This window comes from Mustela putorius, unplaced genomic scaffold (assembly GCF_011764305.1).
Source record: "Mustela putorius furo isolate JIRA1106 unplaced genomic scaffold, ASM1176430v1.1 tig00003976_pilon_pilon_pilon, whole genome shotgun sequence".
In the NCBI taxonomy this organism is placed as follows: Eukaryota; Metazoa; Chordata; class Mammalia; order Carnivora; family Mustelidae; genus Mustela; species Mustela putorius.
In genome coordinates this window covers 9308059-9328083 of record NW_025422118.1, presented here as the reverse complement: position 1 = coordinate 9328083, position 20025 = coordinate 9308059, and the positions used below count along the sequence as shown (strand labels likewise).

The 20025-nt window shown below is 42.4% G+C and overlaps 1 protein-coding gene and 1 pseudogene across 2 annotated transcripts in view; one reads left to right on the top strand and one right to left on the bottom strand.

Moving 5' to 3' along the window:
* Nucleotides 1-6405: 6405 nt before the first annotated feature.
* The window catches only part of FUT10 (fucosyltransferase 10), a 147423-nt gene continuing 133803 nt past the window's right edge, over nucleotides 6406-20025 (bottom strand). The window contains exons 5-6 of one of the 2 annotated variants that reach the window (XR_001180478.2): nucleotides 7313-7507; nucleotides 6406-6812 (exon numbers count right to left, since the gene is read on the bottom strand). Coding sequence is in view for 1 of the 2 variants with exons in the window: in XM_013059298.2 (XP_012914752.1) it covers nucleotides 7427-7507 (81 nt within the window). In the remaining variant the exon portion in view is untranslated. Of the gene's footprint in view, nucleotides 6813-6897; nucleotides 7508-20025 lie in introns of those variants that run through there. The other variant, XM_013059298.2, reaches the window with a different exon arrangement.
* On the top strand, nucleotides 11340-11501 carry LOC123389497 (annotated as a pseudogene).

Genomic DNA, 20025 nt, shown 5'->3' with positions numbered 1-20025 from the left:
CATAGTCTGACTCTGGTGTGATGTTTCACTAGCTGTGGAGAAAATTTCCAGTAGCATGATTCATACCCCATAACAGGACACCTTGAAGACCAAAGAGGCATTGTTCTGAAAGAATCCTGTCTTTAAAGATAACAGGGAATCTTCTTAAACAAGAAACCACCAAATCTGAGAAAAAGGCACCACATGGGTATTCTGACAAGATCAGGTGTGTTCAGGGTGGTATGACCGTAGACCGCATGGGTATTCTGACCAGTAAGTAATGAAGATAAGAGATATTATCACCCTTTTGTTCAATTACTAAACACTTATCCCTTAGGAACATAACAATGACAACAACAGCAATAACTCACATTTTGTGGGAATTTACAATATTCCAGTCATCTGCTAGGTCCTTTATGTGATTAATCTCATTCAATGCACATAACAACCGTATAGAGTTGGGATTAAACTTATAACCACTTTACACACAAAGAAAAAGGAGGCATAGATTGGTTTGATATCTTGCCCATGAATACTCAGCCTTTAAGTTGCAAGGCTAATATTTGAATACAAGTCTGACGATTCCAGAGTTGATGGCTCTGTGCCTTTAGTCAAGCATCATGAAGTCTGTAATGACAGATGGAAGATGGCAGTTAGTATTCTTACAGATGGTAAGAAAGCCTCCTTCAGCCATAGGACTCATGATGATCTTGAGAGCAGTGATATAACTACTTGGGTTACAAGGTGGTACAAAATGGATGTTGAGAGCATGTAGTGGTCCTTCCCTAGAATGGGACAGATTTTCTACCAGAAAGCAACAGAATATGGAGCAGCAGGAGGAAGAGAGGATAGAGAAGTACTGTTAAACAGTTCATAGAGGGACCTCTGGCCAAAAGGTCTAAGCTGTTATTTCTGGCAGATCTCAGTCTAGCAATTCTGACCCATATTCTCCTATTCAGACTGTACACCCTTTTTCAGAATGTCCTCTTTCTGTCAAGCTGTCTCTCTTTTCCCAACCTGGTGATACTCCTATGAGGACCTACTGGACAGTTGAAAGGTTACCAAAGAAGACCAGAAATCAGTGTACTACAGTGAAGCATCAGAAAGCCCTTAACATTGTCCAAGCATGGTAGCAAGAGACTCTAGCTTCTGTTCTGAGTTATTCCTTCAAAGTCATTTTTCTCTACTTTTTACCATGATAATGATGGTGGTGGTGGTGGTGATGGTGATGATGATGAAAGTAATAATTTCTCATTGTGTATAATTAAATAAAACAGAATAATAAAATTGAAAGTGATGTCCCCTCGTATACACACAATTTCACTCTTCAGAAGCAGCCATGCTAACAGTTTGGGTAATATCTCTTTATAACCATCATTTCTGTCCATAACACCCATGAGAGGGCAGTTATGATTCTCCTTTTTTCAAATTGTGGAATGGAGTCCTCAGGAAGGAACCCAATTCTCTTAAGGGGTCTTACTATAGCTGAGAGGGGGGAAAACTGCACATCCAATTTCAGGGTTACCCTGATCTTCTGTGGGGGTGTGTGCATCACAGACACACTTTTAACATCTAACTCTGGGCTAGACTATGACATGGAAATTATAGGGCCAAGCTGCCTTCTAGTAGATGGGGGAAGGACATATATCTCATCAGACATTGTTTTAAAAGGTGTGTGTCACAGGGGTAAGTGTGCTAGAGAAGGTCTCTGACTACCATAGTGTTCAGTAAATAGGCAGAGCTCTAACCTGCTGGGATCCGAAGATAAGAGACAGGGATATCTAGATGTGTGGGCACATGATTAACCCTGGAGAAGACTATCCAAAGATAGAAAGACCCATTCTTTCTGGCAGAATACGAGGACCCAATCCTGGGAGAACAACAATACTAGGTCTGCTGTTGAGGGGGCCTTGAACACCAGAACCGGGACTCAGTGGCTCTGTGTCTCAGAAGCACATCAAAAGCCCAGTTGGAGAACTTGGTGCACAAGATCAGGAGCAACCCAGAAGCCACTTGGAAATTCACCTGCCAGTGTGGGCATAAGGATTCTTAAGTTTCACCTATTTTAAAGTCAGAATTAATCTTAGAGACAGGCATGGGGCTGTCTGGGGTCCTGTGCCCACAGCTATAGGAAAGGAGCAGTGCAGGGCTGGAAGTCAGGCCAAGCTAAATACCTCAAAGTTCTATGGTTATGAGATTAAGCATCTTAGATCTTTTAAAGATGTTTATTGGTTAAAAATTATGTATAGAAACTAAGTATTGAGGATACATCAATAATGTATCAAGGTTAATTTGAATGGATGTGGCAGGGAAGGCAAGAGCTAAGTAGAGAAAATATTTTATTCAGGATGCTAAAAATAACAGCTCTGTGTGCCATGTTGAACATTACCATTGAATACAGCCAAGTAATTATATATCCCAAATCTAGCTTACATTTGCCATACCAATATAGTAATACTAAAAAAGATTAAAGAAGTTAAGCCTCTCTTTAGCATACCCTTTCTTAAAAAAAATACTTTGTTACTTTTAAATCACTACAAATGGAATGCCTTCAAAAAATAAATGCCCCAGCAAAATGAAGAGCACTTCTCCTGACTTGGATATTACTGTTTTGATATTCCCCTTTTCCCCCCTCCTCTCTTCAGACAAATGATCGGTTCTCCGCATTGTCTATGGAGAAGGACGTGACAGGCAGAAAGTACAAACGGCCTGAGAGACTGTGTTCTGTCTTCCCAAGGCTCCAAGCCTTTGAGGAATTTGCATTTGTTCATAGGCAAGACCCCAACGTCCACTCCCATTCCAGATAAGGGAAAGATTTCCCCAAAGCTAAGGAGGGGATGTGGGGAGGGACAGAGATGAAGAAAGAGAGATGGTAAGAGCCAAGAAATCAGGGTGTTCTTGGGAGGAGAATGTGCACATGCTCCCCATCATAGGCCTGGGGAGAGGAACACATCACAGAAAGAGAGAATGGCTACATGGCTCTGGGTCTAGGGGGTAACAGATTCACAAAGCCTCCTGGATACCCAGCACAGCGCAGAAGCAGCAAAAGAGCTCCCAGAGCTGTAGGATCATGGAGACCAGAGATGTCTCAGCAGCCACCAGCACAACTCAGTGGTTCAGGACCAGATGGGCTCCTGCCAGTCCATGTCTCTGTACTACAGGAGGTGCCCTGACCCTCGAATAAAACGCTGAAGGGGTGGGAAAGCCTCCAAATTCAAGAAAATCAAATTTCAGCCATCCCAGCCTCTGCAAGGAGCCAAGATGGATTAACAGGGATCAAATGCACCTTCCTACCTAAACCACGACCCCCCCACCCCAAAAAGCAGACACATTATATGAAACATGGTTTTTTTAGACACTGAAAATCAGGTAATGAAGGACAGTGATCTCTAAGAAGTGGAAAACACAGAAGATGAGCCCTTTGGTTATACCAGCTTGCTGCCTTGAGAAAGTATCCTGGCTGCCGTGCCAGGAGGGAGACCCAGGAAGAACCCAGCAGAGACCCTAAATTGAAGAGACGAAGGCAGCCAGAGTTTGTCAACGTACAATGTTACATCCAGCAAAAACTATGCTTGAAAAATGAAGGTGAAATAAAGACCTTCTCCGACTTTGAAGAGCTGAAAAAAATGTGTCACCAAAGGAAAAACATACCAGTGGGACAAACAGATCTACACAAAGGAAGGAAGAGCATGGGACCAAAAAAAAAAAAAAAAAAAAAGACTAGGAGTAAATGTATGAGTCCTTTTTCCTCTTAATCTCTTTAAAATACAACTGCCTATCCAAAAAAAATAATAACCATGTATTTGGGAGTTTATAGCATTTATATAAATAAAAGTCAACAATAGCATAAAGACTGGGAAAAGAGAAATAAAATTCTTCTATTGTATGTGAAGGGGTAGTCAAATATCACTTGATCACAGACTGTGATAAAATGAAGGTAGATATTATAAGCCTTAGAGAAGGCACTAAATTTTAAGGCAAAACCAAGGGTTTTAGCTAATAAGGCAACAAAGGAGATATTCCTCCTGAGCTCCACCCAGATATCTCTGTTTTGGTCACAGGTCTGTCCCAGGCTAGTGGCAGGAACCCAATCAGCTTTTCTCTGGATCCCAGTTTCTGGCTCTGTAAAGTGAGGGGTTTAGACTAGAGTCTCTTCTCGACACTAGATGCTCTACAAGGCTCCACGGAGCCCTAACCCTCTAGAACCTCTGATCTCTCTGCCAGAACATCACCTGAGATCTTCAAGACTAATGTTTGTTGGAGGCATGAAACAGGCTGAGAGAACCCCCCACTGGAACTTCCCTCTGAAAGGAAGATTGGACTGGGAGCCAAGAGACCTGGACTCGGGTCTTCTCTTCCACTGACCTGTCTAGTAAGTACAGACAGGTACTGGATTTCAGGATTCTCATCTGTGAGTCAAGTGACTGGTGCATGCTTGGGTCTTTGGCCCTTCTAACATTTCCATATCTAACTCTAAGGATCATCCTCAGTTTTTCCCAGGCCCTTAGTCAGTAGCCAGTGGGAATAAATTAAAACCTGTCTCAAGAATTCTGATCACAGTTTTAAATTATATTATTCTTTGGATGATTGTGGATAAAGACATTTTAGCCAAGTCACACTTGTAAATGGAACCACCTACTTGGCAGGAGAAAAGTGAAGTGATCTAAGGCAATGCTTCCTTCCTTACATCATTATGGTGACTCACAAACAATGCTGAGCATTGAGAAATGTCAAGACCCAACTCTCCTGTTTAATTACTCTGCGTGACATCTGTGTATAATTAATGCCTTCTCTGTACCGGAGTGGATTAAAATAGGAAGGAATGAGGAAAGTTTCATCCCCAAATCATAATTCTGTGACCATTTGAGAAACATTAATATGGATCTGTTCACCAGGGTCAAGACTTGATCTGAGCTCCATCTCTGACAAAGAGAAACAGAATTTGTGAGTTGGATGGTCCCTAAGAGATCTATTGCTGACATGTAAAGAGGAAATCACAATGTTCAGCAGTGTTTGGGTCACCACGGAAGACTGATCATATAACCAATCATAAGATACCTGTTATGGATTGAGTTGTGTCCCCCCAAAAGATGTTGATATCCTAACCCACAATCCCTGAGAGTGTGACCTTTTCTGGAAATCAGGTTTTTGCATAGGATCAAGTTAAGATGAAATCACTGGAATGGGCCCTAATCTAATATAATTGATGTCCTTATTTTATTTATTTATTTATTTTTAAAGACTTTATTTATCTATTTGACAGAGAGATCACAAGTAGGCAGAGAGGCAGGCAGAGAGAGAGGGAGAAGTAGGCTCCCTGTCGAGCAGAGAGCCTGATACGAGACTCGATCCCAGGACCCTGAGATCATGACCTGAGCCGAAGGCAGAGATTTAACTCACTGAGCCACCCAGATGCCCTATTTTATTTTTTTAAAGATATTTTATGTATTTATTTGAGAAAGAGAGAGCAAGAAGCAGGAGGAGGAAAAGGACAGGGACAAGCAGACTCCGCCCTGAGTGCAGAGTCTAATATGGGGCTCACTCCCAGGACCCTGAGATCATGACCTGAGCTGAAATCGAGAGTCAGACACTTAACCAACTGAGCCACCCAGGTGCCCCAGTGTCCTTTTTTTTTTAATGGGGGAGATGAAGACACAGACATGGGAGGGAGAACAGCATGTAAAGATGACAGCAGAGATCGGGGTCATGGGTCTTTAAGCCAAAGAACATGAAAGATTGCCAGAAAAGCTGGTAGAAAATAAGAGAAAAGCATGGAACACATTTCTCCCTGTTCCATGAAGGAACCAACACCGCCAACCCCTTGATCTTGGACTTCTAGCTTCATTTATTGTGAAACAATAAATTTCTGTGTTTAAGCCACTCAGTGTTTGGTACTGTGTTACAGCAGTCCTGGCAGGCTAATGCAAAACCCAAATGTTTTGAGAAAGTGGTAATAAGAGACATAGAACAAAATCTGGAAGAACAACAACAAAATCTGAAGAAAAAAACAAGAAGCAAGAAAGCACTAGGGAGAATGAAAACAATAAAGATGTGAAAAAGAATAAACAAATAAATGAATAAAAGCAAGTCCCCTGTATTTCTTTCTTTCCTACAATAATCCCTCACCAACAACAGGTTCTCCTAACGGGAAATGTTAGTGTGTGGGTATTTGCTTCTGTGTATCTTTTGGCAACAGCAAAAATGGCAAGGCCAGTCTAAGTCTATTACTTTAAGTGTATATTGTTCTTTCCCTTTTTTTAAGATTTGATTTATTCAATTGAGAGAGAGAGAGAGAAGGAGAGACAGGCAGAGAGAGAGGGAGAAGCGGACCTCCTGCTGAGTAGGGAGCCAGATGTGGGGCTCGATCCCAGGGCCCTGAGATCATGACCTGAGCTGAAGGTAGATGCTCAACCGAACGAGCCACCCAGGCACCCCGCGGGTATAGGATTCTTATTAGGGATAAATAGAAAAATGGGGAATGAAGAGACAGGAATGAAAAAGAATAGGAATAAAAGCAGATGGCAGAAGAGGGAAAACATTTAAATTAAAACTTGACAAAATAAAGAAGACAAGAGAAAGCACACCCCAAATCTGGAAACACACGCTGGTGAGAACTTCGGGAAAGGATCTGAGGCAGTTTTCAAAGGGGGCAGATGGAGGGTGGGAAAAGAGGCAGGAGTCAGCTTCTCAGAATGTAAATTCCCAAAGGTTTGGCACATGTGTTTGCAGAGCTAAACCCTCACAATCACATACACGCCGAGCGGCCTCTTGCACACGTCACGAAGCAATACATATGTGCCTGCCGTCTAACTGAATTCCTCATACAGGACATCCTGAAAAGGGCACAGAGAACAAAAAAGGATCAGGGCCAATTCACAGGGACAGTCTTATATTTTTAACCATTTCAGATGTCTGACATAAAATTAATTTTTTTAATTTAAATTCTTGGCAACTACAATGCAAATGCCCGCCTTTCTCTCACCCTCCAAGTGAAAACTGGAGTGTATTTTGGGAAAGGGGGGGCTGGTTTCGTGTCTTCTCTAAGCTACTTCCATCCTGCAGCTGCTGTTCCGGAGCTCTCTCCTCTTTCACGGGTCTCCATGACTGAACGACTGTTCACCTCCAGTCATCAGCAGCTCTGCTGGCTGACAGGAGCTGCTGGTGGGCCATCTCCTCGCCCCACGGGCCAGGGACGAACTTGAGCAGGCCCTACTCTTTACAGCCTGCTCCTCCCACTCCCCAGGATTCCACCCCAGGGCTCAAGGCTGTTGAGACTTGACTCAGTTGAAGGTAACAGAAAAGGATTACAGCAGCCCCCTACCCTTATCCTTACTGGGTTTTCTCTCCATGGTTTGAATCATCCTCAGTCAACCGAAGTCCAAGCAGATGACTCTCCTTCTGACAGATGGTCAGAAGGTCTGCAGTAGCCCCAAGCCTGTCATTCACCTCACTTCCTCTCATTACATCGGCATTTTTGTCCGCTTACATCATCACAAGAAGAGGGGTGAGCGCAGGACAGTAAGATATTCTGAAAGAGAGAGACCACATTCACATAACTTTTATTACAGTATATTGTCGTAATTTTTCCAGTATTGTTCATCTCTTACTGCGCCTAATTTATAACTGAAATTTTGTCCTGTGTCTGTACGTATAGGAAAAAATAGTATATTTGGTACTCTCCATATTTTCAGGAATCCACTGGGGGTCATGGAACATATTCCCCCCATGGGTAGTTCCCCAAGGGGGAACCATACCATACTATATATACTATAAAAAAAGGAAGATATTTTTTAACTGTTCACTTTAGAGAAAGAGCTTTAAAAAATTTAGTTAAAAAAAAGTATTTGGCTTTAAAAAAAAAAAGGAAAGAAAAAGATAAGCATTTGACATGCTGTCTCCTTGAAGACACAACTCAATTCCTAGTCTTGCTACCCCGTCCATAAATGCACTCATCTCACCAAATGTCTCCTTTCATCAAAACGCAGCAGTTAAAATCTTCTACAATAACCACAGTAAAAAAAACAATATTGTTAAGCAGAGAGGTGCCACTCCCCTTTATTCTCCTGTGGCCCTCAGACTGCACAGAATTTAAGAAAGACAAAAGAAATGATGCTTAGTCAGTGATATTTTTAGCATGCAAGAAATCGGGACTTCAGTCCAAACCCAATTCAGTGTTTATTTTCAGAATTTTCTTTCTCATAACACAGAATGCCCTAATAGAAGGTTTGGTTAGTTTTGCTACTCAACAATGTCTTCAGAGATTTGAGCTCTTTCCCTCTCTCTGCTCTGTTGAACAAAGCATTAGCTTTGTCCTAGGGCTCATACTCTCAGAGGCAGCAACTGTGACACCAATATATCCTTGTTCATACCCAATGGGACAGGGACCCTGGCTTTTCTCTGCAGAAACCTCAAACAAGCCTATTCTCCATCTTGCCTTATCTGCTACCTTATCCTCCGCGTTTTCAGAGTAGCCACGAAGACTTCCTGCATGCCAGCTGAAGGTTGCTTGCATATACCATTTTCCAGACAAACTACCATTTTTATCCATGTTCTTTTATTTATTTTTATGCTTTATAAAGATTGTATTCATTAATTTGGGAGAGACAGAGACAGAGAGACAGCACAAGTGGGGGTAAGGGGCAGCGGGAGAGGGAGAAACAAGCTCCCTGTTGAGCAGGGAGCCTGACGCAGGGCTCCATCCCAGGACCCCGAGATCATGACCCGAGCCGAAGGCAGAGGCTTTAACCCACTGAGCCACCAAGGTGGCCCTAGACATCTTTTTTTTTAAACATTGATAAACATTAGAAAACAGTAACAGAGGGCACATCTTATGCGTAGGGCCTTTTTAGCCACATTTCAGAGCTAACTGGCCGGCAACAGAAACTCAACAGATATTTGTTGAATGAATGAAGAAGAAATAAATCATATCGGCCCACATTGTCTTGAGACCTGAGCTAATCACTGGTAAGGGAGAGGAAACACCATCATTCGTTTCTCATTCAAAGGAAAGCAACAATAATATTAACTACAATCTCATTGTAATATTAACTAATAATATTAGTTACAATCATATAATAATATTAACTACAATCTCATTGTAGAGAAATCTGCCCTTGGAGAGGCTTACCTTTGCTACTCAAAGAGCCAAGCAAAAACTTTGAAATTAAATTGTTTTTATTTTCAGTTCTGTTTACTTTCTTTACGAGGTCTGACTTTGGAAGAGTGTACTCTCCTGCAATTTCTGAACACGGAAAGGAGACTGGAGGAGGATCTCTATTCCCGTGACACACACAATCCTCGAAAGTCAGGGTGCGAGTCAAGGTTTGACCATCCAGGAAAAAAAAAAAATCCAGGTGTTTTTGACATATTCTTGTTGTAAATGGAATTGTTTCCCACATCTCCAAAGATATGTTTATGTTCTAACTTCCAGAACCTGGGAATTTGACCTTATTTGGAAGTAGGATCTTTGTGGGTATAATCTGGTTAAGAAGAGCACATCCTGCCTTAAGGTGGGCCCTGACCCAATGACAGATATCCTTCTAAGAAGTGGAAAAATTGGACACTGAAGCAGAAGACACACCGGAGAATGCCCGGTGACAACAGAGGCAGAGACAGAGTGAGGCATCTACAAGCCCAAGAATGACAAGGATTGCCGGCAACCTTGCCAGCTTCAAAGAAAGAAGAAAGGATTCTCTCCTACAGCCTTCAGAGGACATGAGCCTGCTCTTCTCTACTATCTTTAGCCTTCAGCTGTGATGGTTTAGGTCTACGAACAGCTACATGGGTTCTTATATTCCAAATAAAGTTTCTCAGAATGGCTCCTGGCACCAAAGCCCACCAGAACTAAGAAAGTTTGTAATAGTCCAGAGAACTCGTTTTCCAAGTCACTCCTCTGCAGATGAAAACATTTAAGTTTCGTTTTAGAGTTTGTTCTATCCGGTTTGTGGCATTAGCTGGAGCCATACTCCATAGCGAATTCTCAGAAAGCTCTTTTCGCCCTTCGTCTTCATGTTCCTGGAGTCTCATAAAAATAACTAGTCTGGAAATGATCATCTCACTCAACCTCCGCCTGACAAGGCATTCACAATCTCCTACGGCCAGAGTCATCTGGGCTTCCAGCAGCCAGGTAGTGAGACGTGTGGACCACCCCGTATCGTCGTGTCTCACTATTTCTGCTGCTGCGGCCTCGTTCACTCATTCGTTCATTCATCTACTCAGTTTCTATCCTCTCAAAACTTACTCTGTCAGGCACAGCTGCAGGCACCGGGAAAACAGCAGGAGGAAAGGGACAACGAATGTCCTCATGAGTGTAATTTCTAATAGAGGGAGATTATAAATAAATGAATAAAGCATGTCAGGTGTTGATAAAGACTGCAGAGGAAAATTAAGTAGAGATGTGGAATAGAGAAAGGGGTCAGATGGGAGTGTAATTTACAAGGGTAGTCAAGGAAAACCAACCTCTGGTTATTATAGCAAAATGCAACTAACAAGAGTACTTGGTTGCCACGATGAGATAGCACCTCACACCAGTCAGAATGGCTAAAATATTAACAAGTCAGGAAACGGCAGACGCTGGAGGGGATGTGGAGAAAGGGAAACCCTCCTACGCTGTTGGTGGGAATGCAAGCTGGTGCAACCACTCTGGAAAACAGCATGGAGATTCCTCAAAAAGTTGAAAATACAACTACCCTAGGACCCAGCAATCACACTACTGGGTATTTACCCTAAAGATACAAATGTAGTGATCCAAAGGGGCATGTGCACCCAAATGTTTATAGCAACAATGTCCACAACAGCCAAACTATGGAAAGAACCTAGATGTCCATCAATAGATGAATGGATAAAGAAGAAGTGGTCTATATATACAATGGAATACTACTATGCAGCCATCAAAAGAAATTAAATCTTGCCATTTGCAATGATGTGGATGGAACTAGAGGGTATTACGCTCAGCGAAATAAGTCAATCAGAGAAAGACAATTATCATATGATCTCCCTGAAAGGAAGTTGAGAGACAACGTGGGAGTTTGGAGGGTAGGAAAGAAATAAATAAAACAAAGTAGGATTGGGAGGGAGACAAACCATAAGACACTCTTAATGTCACAAAACAAACTGAGGGTTGCCAGGGGATGGGGGAGGGAGAGGGTGGTTGGGTTATGGATATTGGGGAGGGTATGTGCTATGGTGAGTGCTGTGAAGTGTGTAAACCTGGCGATTCCCAGAACTGTACCCCTGGGGCTAATAATACATTATATGTTAATAAAAAAATCAAAATTTTTTTTTAAAAAGAGTACTTGATTGCACAAGATGTTATTCTGAATCGTGGTAAGTTTTTCCTTTTGATTTTCTAGAAAGTGTCAAGCTTTGCACAGTGGCAGTATCATAGCCAATGAGGTTTATGTGAGGCGTGATTATTGCTGATTGATTTTCTAGAAATTGCCAACCCCCCGTGCCCAAGACCTGCACCTTTTCTCTCATTGCTCTGGGACAGCTTCTGTTCCAACTTTAGCCCTTCCCCAGTTGAGTCCTCCCTTCTCTTTGGTTACAAGCATTCTGATGGCTCTGCCCCAGCTGTACTCTCTGTGGATATGAGGCTCAGACTTACTCCACCCTATTCCAGGTGGGCTCTGATCAACACAGAATAAAATGGGACCATCAACTCTTGACATTCTGTATTCTGTGGACTTCATTATATCTGATGGGGAAAACACAGTGGTGCCCACTCTTCTCATATAGCCCTGTTGATTCATACAGAACCTAAAGTCAATAAGATTGCTAAGAAATTGTTATGTCTTCAGCCCCAGGCTCTTTCCACTCTGTGGAGTCCCCTCCCTCTTGATTTCATTACCTTTGGGGAAAATGTAATGAGTTAGCGCAGTCGCTGTGACAGTCAGGATCACGGCATGTAATGACCTCTAGGTATCCTCTCTTGCTCCCACGTAACGCTGCCTACTCCATCCTAGAGATTTGATTAACACCATTCCAATCTGCAAAGCTTTAAGTGCTGAGTTATCATCTGTCTGTTTTTCCCCCTCTAATGTTTAAGAAGAAATCAATTGATGGCGGCTTATGTTTCTGTCCTTTCCTTCCCTTGCCAGAGGTGAATCCCACGGTCTCAGAGCAAGAGCACGCTGTGTGCCAGCCCCGCAGCCTCTCCAGCTGAGGGTGGCATCACAGACGAAATTCATATTCTTTTGTCACTGGCCTGCCCCCTGTTGTGAAAATTAAACCATGTGGTGTGGAGGTTAAACCTGTCTTACATCCAATCCCAAGGTGTTCTTTTTTAATTCTTTACCTTCCCAAATCAACAGGGACAAATCATCAAAAGAGGCACAAAGATACAAAATCCACCAACTGCTGGCTGTGGGATCATGGATTCGTTACTTGACTGCTCTGTGGCTGCCTTTTACTCCATAAAATGAAGTTAGTGATAGTAACTAAGTCCAAGGCACACAGGACGCAGGAAATCAGTACATATGTGGAAAACGTTGAAAAAGTAGCTGGTACCCAGTGAATACCATTTAAGTGTTAGCTTCCATTAAATACACAAATTCATCATTCACTCCCAATGATCTGGAGGCAGACGACCTGCTCTGTTTCCTGCTGGAGAAACAGTCTGATACAACAGGTTCTGGAATCAGACAGGCAAGGAATATTATCTGCGCTCAGCTGCATGACCGTGAGAACATTATTTATCCTAGGTAAGCCTCAATATTCTCACTGCTTCACAGAGCTACTGTGGGATCCAAGTGAGTTAAGCGTTCATAGCTGCTCCATAAAATGCCTATTGGATTTATGGCCTCAGATGCATGAAATGCATGTGCATTCTCAGTTGGAAAAGATTGTTCTTTGAAGAAGAGAACTTCATCATCCTAATGACACAAAGAAACCTTAGCTCCTGACTTGCCTTTTCCAACAAGGGGCTATTTTCCTTGTCCTGGCTATCTAGGTTTCACTGTAACCTAAGCATGAAGGTTCCAGGGCTACAACTTTCCCTTCCAGCCCCATGAGCTTCCCAAGGCTCCATACTCTGATACCTTCACCCGGGTCAATCCCCTTTGTTGACAGCCCACACCATTATTCAGAACTCTCTTCCAAATCTGGCAGCCATGAAATAAAACTTTCCCAATGATGGTGGGCTTGTGGATTATGCTCTCTGATTTGTTAATGGTAAGGGCTTTCTCCCATCCAAGTACTAACCAGGCCCAACCCTGCTTAGCTTCCGAGATCAGACGAGATCGGGCGCGTTCAGGGTGGTATGGCCGTAGACTGGTAAGGGCTTTCTATGAACAAGACCAGCTGAAGAGCAGTAGGAGGATGAGCACTTCAGGTGTTAAGACAGGAATGGCAGGAGCGGGAAGCATGGTATTTCCCAGGCAAATGACTCATGGGTACCGAATGCTTTGATTGCCTTAGAAAAAAATTGCATTAAATAAGTACAAAACCATATTGCCGACTGCTTCAGATTTTCTCTAGGTAACTTGGTGATGATAATCTGTAGCCATACATGCAAAATGGCAGAGCTAGGAATACCTTGGACATCCCTTCTTCCACATGCCTTATTTGGGACATGAATAAACTTAGAAGTGAGATGACTTCTTCATAGACACAAGGGCAAAGAATGGCAGTCAGGTCTAGAATTCTGGTCCCAAATTTGGTCTGTTATTCTTCCCACTGCATCACACAACCTCTTTCTTCTGCTGAATTTTAAGATTAAACATCTACACAATAGTGATGCAAATATTTTCCTTATTTTATGATTTCAGTCTTTAATGGTCCACTAAAAGAAAAGAACATTTACAGAGAGGACCTCTGTGTCTAAAACCAAGGGCAACATGCTTCGAATGACTAACCGAGAAGCTTGTCTTACCCAAGAAAAGTTTCACTGTACTATCCTCCTCGACTCACACAAAACGAGTATGTGCTCCTGTTCATCTAAGTTGCCACCTAAATATCATCAGTCCCCTTGAAACAGGTCATTTCCTGCTGATAAACAGCCCTTGACAAGGCTGCAAGCAGTCTTCTGTCCTGATCATTAATCCGTAGGCATGCCCTAGACCCAAATGCCTAATTGTTTAAACAAATGGCATCCCTGGGTAATGAAATGTCCAAGCAAATCTATCACACGTGCTGATAGCAAAAGCAGTTCTCCATGCCACCTACTCCCACACTTCTCCCCTCGATCCCAGGAATGCCAAATGAGAAGCCAAGAGAACCATGATGGTTGCAAAGGAGAAGTCTGAAGGTAAGGGGACAGTGTTGTCATTCCCTCCCCAGAGGTCATTCTGAGAGCAGGTGAAGCTATAAAATACAGAATGTAAGAGAGGAAAGTCTGGCGAGGGGATACGTCAGGGGATACGTCAGTGAGGACTTAGATGAAGTCTCAGTCTTGATTAAACAAGTAGCTCTGTTGCTCTAAGTGGAGGGATCCTTCAATGAGATGAGGAGAACCCAGTTCTTAGAGAAATAGTCTCATAATGGTCATGTCATGCCTACACCTGCATTGAAGTCTGCTGCGCTGCATTTTGGTTTCTGTTGGCTTCGTTGTTTGCCTGCCTAGCTCTTTGGTTTTTCTAGTGGCGGTAACCCCCGTTCCCTCACTCCCACCCTCACGGCCATCATTCACAGAGTTACCTCAGAGCATCTGGTCTACACTGTGTGCCTCTAGCTCCAGGGTGATTCTGAAGTAAGCCAATCAGAGACTCTCCCAACCTTTTTGGACTTGAGGCCACAGCTTAAAGCTGGTATCCCTCCACTGCCCACAGCATATGCTTTAAAGGGGTGTCCTCCTTTACACAAGGTGTTTCTACCTTGTCTTCAGGAGGAATGGAGGCAGCTAACTTGAAGAAAGAGAAAAATGAGAGAGAAACAGAAAGAACCAATGAAAAGACAGAGATGGTTGGGATGAGTTTTATGGCTTGTTCCAGTTGTGCCTGGAGCCCATCTGCAATTCTGATCTCGGATCCCATGAGATTGCTGGCACTTGAAGAATAAGTTCCCTTTTTTAAATTAAACTAATTAGGTTCCCTCAAAACCTAACAAATATATTCCCTTCTCTCCTTTGACACGGCCTTTATGGTGGATCACTTGAGTCCAGGAACATCTTGGACTTGAAAGTAGTGTATAGATTATAGTTGGATAGAGATTAGGTTCCTAATTTTCATGCAACTTCGGCTTTTCTTGATACTGTCTAGTTATGTGGATGGAGGTGGATTACTATCTTTGCTGCCATATGTCAAGAACATGTCCATCTACCTGGAAGCAGGACCAGTGCTAATAAGGCAGTGATGCTCGGAGGGCAGCCTTGTTCATCCATATCTCCTGTCACCAATGTACTATTTATTGGGGAAAATGGGTTGTTATGGAGATCAGAGAGGCTCTCGAGAAGTCGCTTTGCTACTCCTATGAAGCTGGTGGCAATGGTGGGTCCAGGAGAGTTTCTGTTAAGTTTCTCTTTGCAAGACTAGTTTCTGTCTTTTCTGCCTTGGAAAGCACAGAAAAACCATGGCCACGAAGGGAGAGCATCTCCTCTCTGAGATCTGTGGTCAGCAAATGAAAATAATATAAAACAGTTGAGCAGATTTCATTTTATTTTTGTAAAGATTTTATTTATTTACTTGACAGAGAGAGAGAGAGAGCACACAAGCAGGAGAAATGGCAGGCAAAGGAGCCCGCCATGGGACTCCATCCCAAGAGCCTGGGATCATGACCTGAGCTAAAGGCAGACGCTTAACCAATGCAGCCACCCAGGTGCCCCCCAAGCAGATTTTAAAAACCATCTTATTAAAGCAAAATTTAGGCATGTTGGTGAATGTGATTAACGGTAATGCGGATTAAAGCAGAGCAGTGTGTCTTCTCTCCCTGTATCTCCCACCATTCCATCTCCCTGGCCTATGTTCCTCTCTTGGGGGATTCATTTAATTATGCTTCTGATTCTCCAGCGGAAGGCAATGTTAGAGCAAATGTGTATAGGAGGCGCTTGATGTCTTCTTCCTCTTCCCACCATGCTGCCCTAGCACCCACAGTCCCAGACTGGAGTTCCCAGGGAGAATCTTCATTTTCCCAACAGACCCCCAATGCTGCAGCCTCACCTCTCCATTCTTTCTTTCTTTCTTTTTTTTTTTTAAGTTTTAAATATTTTTGGAGAGGAAGATGGAGGGCAGAGTGAGAGGGAGAGAGAGAATCCCAAGTAGGCTCCACACCCAGCATGGAGCCCAAAGCGGGGCTCAGCCTCACAACTCCAAGATCGTGACCTGAGCCGAATCAAGAGTCAGACACTTAACTGGCTGACCCACCCCGGCACCCCTCACCTCTTCATTATTTATCCTCACTCCAGCCGCCTCCCTGGTGTTCATGATCTCACTCTCTGTTGATTTCCCAGCGGTTCCATTACTTCTTTTGTGCAATCTATTTGTGAACAAATGGCTGATGAACATAAAATGCTAATCCCAACAAATGCCTCTACTGGTAGAATTCCAAGAAAAGTGTCAGAAGAGTTGGGGAGTTGGATCTTTGGATGATCTGGACATAAATGTTTCATCTACCTCTGTTTGGGAGCAGCCCCTATGTCTCTATGTCTTAGTTTCCATGTATGAATTCCACAGTGCAATAAAGTACCTAGGCTTATTTTATTTCATGCTGTTTTATATTTATTAAAGATCTTTTCCTCTGAAGTTTACACTACTCCACAGCATACTATTTCTCTCAGTCTTTTAAAAAAAAGGGAGGATTGAGTAAGTCAGAATCTTGGGTATACTCAAGACCTCAGGCCAGAAACCAACATTTATATAAATGCTATAATGTCTAACACATTACCTTGCATAAAAGGAACAAGAGTAAGAGAGGGAGCAAGATTTTATACATACATACACATACACATACTTATTTACATTTGTGTATAAATGTATGATTATATTAAAAATACATAAATTATATAATATATACACACACATATATAAAATATTTCCAATTCTGACCTCCCTGATCCTGCCACTGATTGAAGAACCCTCAGACTTATAGGCAGGCCTCTGAGGCTTATATCATCTTTAAGAGCTGCAGAAGGTAAACCCGCTCCTGGACTTGAGTATTTGGCACTGAGTTCCCACATGATTTATTCAATAGAATTAGTAAGACACTATCAGGTGCCAGACACTGATAGGCTATACAGTTTCTTCCTGCTCAGGACTTTATGTTTTCCTACCTGCTCCCTAGAAAGACTTTATTATGAAATGCTTGGGGAACCTAAGAACAGGGACTATGCCATATATATGTCATACATAGGGTGTCATTAAACTTTTATTTGTTGGTGGATTGACCAATGCCTTGTTACTAACACATAGGGAGGAGAGGCAATGGAGGTTTGGTTTTGGTTTCTTTTTTTTTTTTTTGGTCTAGTGGTAGGATTATACCCCTCCTTACACTGCAACTTCAATATCTTCACTTCTTAAAATAATTTATAGGGAAGATATTACCCAAAGTTGAAGTAGATTAAAATATGATTATGATCAATGATAATTTATAATTTACAAATGATTTCCTAATAGCCCAAGAGACTACATTTGCCTTTCAGTCTTAGCATGCTACATTTTAATTTTTCAAATTTGGGGGGAATTGACCCAGTCTAAATTCTTCTGATACATTAGGTTTTATAATGGATTTTTCCAAATTAAATACCAGTTGCAATGGTTTCTCTTCCAGTTATCTATTGCTACAAATAAACTGTCCCAAAATGTAGAAGTTCAAAACAGTTATTACCTTTCATACTTCTGGGGTTAATTGGACCAAGCTAGGCAATGCTCACTTTGGATGTATCATATCGGATGGATATGTTACCATCTGAGACTTGACTGGGCTAAAGACCAACATGGCTCACTCATGTGGCTGGCAGTTGGTAGGGGCTATGGGCTGGGAGCTCACCTGGGCTTTTAAGCCAGAGTGTCCAAAGTGCCTGCATGTGGCCTCCATAGGGCTTGCGCTTCCTGTATCATGGCAGCTGAGTTTCAAAAGGGAGAGTAAGACAAGTAAGCATTACAAGAGGCCCAGGCAAAAGCTTCAAGGCTTCTAGCCTCAGAAATTATACATATCACTTCTGCTACATTTTACTGGTCAAGAATGAGTCATAGGATGAGGTTAGATTGAAGGGTAGGGGCCTACATACAGGTGCATATGTAAGTATTCTCTTGTATGTCAGGCAGCAGGTGGGACAGCTAGGGCTGATGAATCACCTTCAAGATGGCTTCTTCACACACATCTGGAGCCATGGTGCTACCTGGTCTCTCCTCTTCTCTCTCTCTATCTCTTATCTTATCTCCAACTCCATGACACTTCAACCTCACCTCTAAGATATCTGCACACCATTATAGCCTCTCACAGCAGGGTGGCCTCAGGGATCACTGGATTTCTCCAAAGATGTTGTTGAAAATTCCAGAACATCTCTTCTGCAATATTACGATATCAGTCCAAGTTACTAAAACCAGCCCAGATTAAAGGGTGAAAGAAATAGACTCCACTTCTCAATGAGGAAATGCATGTCTGTGAAGGAGGAAAGGAATTGATGATGGCCATTTTGGAGATAAGCTACAAGTATCCCTTATCATCCAAACACATGGAGGTCTCCTAAGGAAATAGACTTTCTCCTCTGCCATGTCTCAGCCCAAATGTCAGTTTCTCAAGGCAGCTTTCCTTGACTGTCCATGTGATATTATGATTCCAGATATAGGAATGACATTACCAAGATGGCAGCATAGGTCATTCCTGACTTTATTCCTCATCACAAAGAAGAACAACTGACATCCATTCAAGAACAAGACAGCACTGGGAGAATTCTATAACACAGGGATGAGGCTGAAGCACCCCCTGTACCTCAGACACCAAGACACACTGCATTAGAAGAATAAGAAATGCTGCTACATTTTTAACCATGTTGTCCCTCCCCCAGGCCAGTGTAGACCATGGAGAGGTCTCTTCTAAGCCTCTGATTCCTCTCTCTGTGGGAAAAAGGGAACCCAGTGGGAAAAAGGGAACCCAGGAAGGACAATCAGCACCACCCTCATCATTGTGGGTCACTTTGTGGAAGCCCCTACAAATCTCTTACCATAGGGACTGCAAGGGAATCTATGGGTTTGACCATGAAGAACCTGATTGTGACAGAAAGCAGGGAGGGGGCTTGCAACAACCAGCACATGGATCTTGGTAGACCAAATTCCTACCTGCATCACCCAAGTGGTAATCCCATTGATAAGGAACTGTCAAGAGATGACAATCACAAAATAAAAAATATTGAGCTATCACCTCACCACAATGAGATACTATTTCATGCCTTGTTAGAAAGGCCATCATCAAAAAGATAGAGATAACAAATGCTAGCATGGATAGGGAGAAAAAAGAATGCTGTACACTGTGGGATTATAAATTGGTACTGCCACTATGAAAAACAGTATGAAAGATCCTGAAAAAATAAAAATAGAACTATGATATGATCCAGTAACCCCACTTCTAGAAATATATCCAAAGGTAACAAAAACACTAACATGAGAAAACACCTACACCCCCATGTTCATAGCAGCATATTTGTGATAGCAGGTATGAAAACAGCCCAAGTACCTATCAGTTGATGAATGAATAAGGAAGCTGTGGTGCATATATAGACAAGGGAATATTACTTGGCCATTAAAGAAAAAAAAAGCAAGGAAATCCTACATTTGTGACAACATGGATGGATCTTAAAGGTATTATGCTAAGTAAAATAGTCAGAGAAAGACAAATACTGTGTCATTTCATTTATATGTGGAATCTAAAAAATGAAATATGGCAAAACAAACTCAAAGAAAAAAAAGATCAGACTTGTAGTTACCGGAAGTAGGAGACAGGGGAGGGGAAGGTGGAGGAAGGTGGTCAAGAGGTCCAACTCGCTGTTATAAGTACTAGAGATGTAATATACAACATATTGACTCCATCATGTTGGATGTAACAGCTAACACTGCCATAAGATCTATAGGGAAATAGGTATGAGAGTAAATCCTAATAATCCTCATCACAAGGAGAAAT